Source organism: Opisthorchis viverrini (assembly GCF_000715545.1).
Source record: "Opisthorchis viverrini unplaced genomic scaffold opera_v5_249, whole genome shotgun sequence".
NCBI lineage: Eukaryota > Metazoa > Platyhelminthes > Trematoda > Opisthorchiida > Opisthorchiidae > Opisthorchis > Opisthorchis viverrini.
In genome coordinates, this window is record NW_008751907.1 from 170,260 (window position 1) to 175,830 (window position 5,571).

At 43.2% G+C, this 5,571-nt stretch overlaps 1 protein-coding gene across 1 annotated transcript in view; it reads left to right on the forward strand.

Moving 5' to 3' along the window:
- The window catches only part of T265_09012 (hypothetical protein), a gene marked incomplete at both ends in the record, with an annotated part of 137,165 nt that overhangs the window by 69,620 nt on the left and 61,974 nt on the right, over positions 1 to 5,571 (forward strand). Inside the window, 4 exons of the mRNA XM_009174973.1 lie at positions 286 to 423; positions 540 to 653; positions 3,536 to 3,694; positions 5,029 to 5,139. Of these exons, the coding sequence (XP_009173237.1) occupies positions 286 to 423; positions 540 to 653; positions 3,536 to 3,694; positions 5,029 to 5,139 (522 nt within the window). The remainder of the gene's footprint in view (positions 1 to 285; positions 424 to 539; positions 654 to 3,535; positions 3,695 to 5,028; positions 5,140 to 5,571) is intronic.

Sequence of the window (5,571 nt, forward strand, 5' to 3'; positions counted from 1 at the left end):
TATATTATCCAATTTATATTATAGTATATATATATAATACATAATATAAACTTATGAATCTTTTGGTCTATGACGGTCAGGTCACTGGCATCGAGACATGCCTGGAAAACTGGTCTTGAACAACCATTTCGTAGTTACCTGTAACTTGAAAAATGGGGAGTCCTATTCACATTCTATCAACTCCTCAGCAGCGCCCTAGTCAACGCGGACAGTCCGCTATGAGCATTTGATAGACCAACCGGTGATATCGCCGAAACACACACTTATATGTCCTTCTTACCTTAGTGTCCATGTCCGTAATTTCAATAGATCCTTGCGATGGAATCCGATGTCATCAGTATGCTAGGTGTGAATATGGACAATGTCGTTGCATGGATGGATATGAGGGCGACGGACACTATGAATGTCGGCTGTTATCCCGAGGTGGGTGATAGCTAGTGCTGCCAAGCATGAGCAGGGCAGAGCATGCACAGCATGAATGCAGCCTAGTGTACCAGATGCTTTGGAGAGTTCCTTGATGTTGCAATTTCACTTCACAGATCCTTGTGAGGGTGTCCGGTGTCACAGCAATGCGCGATGTGTGAATGGTCAGTGTCAGTGCGAGGCAGGTTTCGAGGGTGACGGCTACTACTTCTGTAACAGCACTTCACCTGGTAAGACTGAACAGTTTATTTGTACATTTAACCAACGATAATGGCTTCATGGTTTCATGCACTTTTGTAAGCTATGAGTATTTCTCCTTTTGGTGTTCTGAAAGTCTGTTAATCAGAGTGTGTTGAAGGGAAATGCGTTCCTGATGGTTTCAGTAATCCTGGCTTACGAACATCGTTTTTATTCACCATTCTCCCCTGCGAAATTTCGGCCTCACTGTAAAGACCAAGGCGAAAACTTTAGTAAACATCAGTACATTTACCGAGAACCTATGATATGCTAATATCATGGTTGCAGCATTCTTTTACGACAGGTGCGAAACAGTTCACTACTGAGAAACGTGGTTTGGATTTAAGCCACAAAAGGTTAAACCCATACTCCCGATTCGATTCTTCTGTAATCCAAGAACTAACATCTTCTTCTAACAGTGTCTACTCTCCTTGTCGAAGTGACGAGTTGGTTATTAGTTATTAGTTAGTTAGTTATTAGTTTACTCACCGTTCCGTTAGATTTTCTGACCGCTGACATGTTCCTTCCCGTTCCACCACTCAAGGATGTAGACTTCATTTGGCTTCTTCTTTTTAAGTACAACAATCTGAAGGAACAGCCCTTAATATAACCAGAGTCTCAACCTTGTTTAACTGCGTTCCAAGCTATGAGCCAAACTGAAAAACCAACCATTTCCGGCGTGTAGATTCTTATGGGATAGTTATTACGGCGACGTTCGCCATTGAACGACATGACCATCAGACTGTTTCACAGCTCCTTAGTCTGCAACAAGGGTAGGAGACATAAGTGGTCTTCTTGCAAATCAGCCTGTCGAGACATAATCCCGATGGCTACTGTAGTCAGGCACCAAAATAGAAGCTTAAACTGGTCAGAATGTGTTTTGTAGAATATCAATAACTATGTTCTTGCGCGTAAAATGTGTCATCTGTCATCAATCGAATGTTTCTACCAGCATAAGTTAAGGACCATAGATGTTGATCAGTCATTTAGGCCAGAACCCTTCGTAAGAACGCCTTGATCGAATAAACTTTAAATGTCACCTGCACTTGTCTTATTTCCGAAAAATATCCATCAGATTTGTGCAGGGATGTACGATGTCATTATTACGCTGAGTGTTATATGGGCCAGTGTCGGTGTATTGAAGGATACGAAGGTGACGGCCACTGGGAATGTCAACCAAAACGCAGTGGTAAGCAGGATGGTGAAATCAAGAAACCATGGTATTGGCGCGGAACGTTTTTTCCCTTATCATCTTATACTCTGTGCTTAGCGACTCATACTTATTATCGTCCCACTATATGTACGATTTCCTGCATGCTGTCGGAGCCTTCAGTTGTCTCTTCTTGCGCTATATCTCTCTTGATGCTTTCCTCTTTTGCGGCCTCGCTCGTAACCTCAATTTACATGACTGTCCTGTGGCCTCATTCATGCAAACTCCGTCATCTATATTCAAAACAATCACGTATTTCCATTCATCCTTTCAGCCTACTTGGGTTTGCTAGAACTTATATCGAAATCATCCTGCTTGAGGATAACCGTTCTCCCCGAAAATTCTCCAGAAGTTTCAATTCATTTACAAAACGAGGGAACTATTCATAGACGACCATCCGGTTATTAGTGTACTTTGACTTAGTATAATTCAATTTCTCTCAACAAAGTGTAGTGCTTCTAACTGCTACAGCTCCATTCATCTAGGAGACGAACCACAATTTGAGGACGATGGTTCAAGCTGTGCACTGGCGACATCTGGATTTGTTTCCCTCGTGTATCAGGCAGTAAAAGTCACGCAAATTAGAAAATAGCTTTGTTGAATAAGCGACATTCGCTCCATGACATAGCCATATCTGTCAAGGTAATTAACCACCGGGTTGTCTCGTCCCATTGTCCATATTCAGGGAGATGGCAGTTTACAACACAAGTGATTTGGTTAGTTAAAGCTTCCGTTGCTAAGTCACAGACTGACCTCCGCCCGGGCGCCTCCCTCCGATGCAATGGCGAAGGGGTTCTACGAGATGAACATTCCTCTGACGTATGAATTACATAATTAACCAGTATAATCTGCTGAGTGGGACCAGTTATTCCATTGGTGTAGAGTAGACTACCGCAGCAACTATCCACGTACTCCATCACTACTGACCTCATGTTCTAAACCGGACCTGTTCAAAGCTTCAGAGACACCTGTGGTCTTCTGCAAGCGACAGCTACGTCTCTAAACATGAATGGCGCCACTCTATCTCTGATATTCAAGCCGATGTCCTGTAGGCGCATCAAATGTCGGAGGTTGTCAAACGCTGCCTTGGTCTTCTCAGTTATGGTAGTGATTTCAGCAGTCGCCCGGGACTAGTTTTGCAACGGGATCTTTAAGATATCCACGATTCACAGTAAACTTTTATCCATGGTCACATTTCAGTAAAGCCGCATGCCTTGAGCTAAAGGAAAATACTTACCACGCTGTTCACAACAGCCTTTACTCCTCCTGTCCGATTATGTAACATTCACACCTTCGCCGACCCGCTGCTCTTCTGGAAATCGCATGAATTGAGGTTATGGCTGACTAAAATCCGATGGAGCTGCAAAGCTGCCTTGTTAAAACAGTTGTTTGGGCGAAACCAATCGTCATAGGTTTGAAACCTCTTCAAATAGAACTCGAATGTGTATGATGCTCACTGTCAGGCAACGAACAGATATCCAATGGAAGTACGTGTATTTGTGTTGATGGTGTTGAGGTGCGTGAAAGGCACGATTATGAGGGCGATCGTTTATCACACTGGAGAACGAAATGTCACCTCACCGCTGCGACCAGCCACATACACGTATATCTCTTTGATCTCACTCTATGGACTGTCGCACTGCATGCATGGTAGAGCTTGCATAGCCGATGATATACCGTATGCGATTAAACTGTTACGTCATTCCGCAGATCCTTGTGAAGGTGTTCAGTGCCACCAGTACGCTAGGTGCGAACATGGCCGCTGTCGCTGTATGGATGGATACGAAGGCGATGGGCAATATGATTGCCGACCAATGTCCCGAGGTAGGCTAGGCGCTTGATGGCATGCCGTTGAATGTGGGATTGCATGAATACCACATGGAGTGACCTATACCTGTCTGGTTGACCTATGCACATGTTGTGTTGTCGCCCTTGTCTTCACGTCAATCCACAGACCCCTGCGAGGGAATTCGTTGCCACATGAATGCACGGTGTATAAACGGACGCTGCCAGTGTGATCAGGGATTCGAGGGTGATGGGTATTATTCATGCAATCAAACTGTGCTCGGTGAGCGGTGCTTATAATCATTACCATTTGTATACGTGTCTTAAATGTCTGGGACCTCACCTATCCTAACGCTCAGGCTTACCTTGTCCTTCGTTATTCAATTTTACTGAATTCGTCAAGACAACTTATTAGTGCTGTTTGGCCGACTTTCTGTCTATATTTAACTTCCAACAGAATAATTCGAGTTTATTCGCTTACCGCTCTGTTGTCAACCTGTTTGCACAGGAATATGAAAAAAAACTGAGGCCGTAGAATGATTTTATAAGTGTACTCCATGGCCTATTGAAAATTTATGGTCACAGCTTCAGGCGTACGGTTTTGATCAGCCCTTGTTTCAGTCGGAAATCGTTTATCTATTGCGTGGATTTCACTCACTAGCTGCCCGAATTCCCCAGGAGCATTGGCGTTATTTATTATAATACACGTACACCACATGCCTTCGCTCCACTTTAAGTGACAAAAAATAGTAGCATTTGAACTGTCGCCTTTTATCTTGGAACTTGTCTACCCTCTGGTTCCCTGTCCGACCCACTGTTTGCCCTTTGTAGCTGCGAAATATGAGCGGACCTCAGGGTCCTTTTATAACAACTGGTAAAAAACGAGCATTTCAGAAGTTGAACTATTTATTCTCTGATTCTCAGCCTTATTCTTAGGCACCATTTGTAGTGTCTCAACTAGTTTTTTTTTCAAAATTAAGCCCCAACATCCTGCTGTTCTCATTAAGTCAGGGAGCTTGAGTGGTTTCCGGTTGTACCTTCCCGTTCACTCTAAATCTGGTCTATTTCTTGTACTCGTTCACGTTCGACTTAGACTCTAATGCACTTCTGTGTGCTTCCCACTTCAACTGATCGCGTTTCATTTTCTTCTGTTGAGACGCTCAGATTCCGTTCTTTACTGAGTAGTGAGCCAGTAGAAATAGCTGAATGCTATTTTTTGAATGACGAATCGATGCACTTTTTGTTTATACGGTCCTTCTTTTTCGTTATGATCCATTTTATAAGGTGTTTGATTATCTGAACCCAGATATCACACTAAAATGCGTATTGGTATTCCAGTCGTATGTGTATTTATCTACTTATTCTTCAATTAGATTTGTGTGAAGGAGTCGTGTGTCACCAGAATGCCCACTGTCGCAATGGTCAGTGTGTTTGTAACCCGGGTTATGAAGGTGATGGATACTGGCGGTGTAGTCATCCTCGCGGTGAGGCTGAACGAAAAACCATATAACCTTGCATGATACTGCATAGTCGTTACTAATATGGAACTGCCATTTTATTATATATCCATACATGTCTTGCCCGTTTTTGGGAGCCTGGTCGAACTGTAATTTTTAATCAGCTGATTTTTAACACGCTTGGCATCTGGGTGTCTGAATAGTTGCTATTCAGCTGACTGTAGAGTTCGTAATACCCTCTACATGGATCTGATAATTGCAGTTGTTCTATGAGGTAGGTCTATCGTCAAATCGTTCTCTAAACACACAAAAACACCACCGGAGGTTCTAGTTTCTAATTATCTATCTAAGTTGGATGGTCAAGCGAACTGAAGTTAATTAGCATCACCGGTGGCTGTGCCCCAAATTTATCCAGTACTGTTACATATCTGACAGTCTGCAGCACACAGTATTACTGCA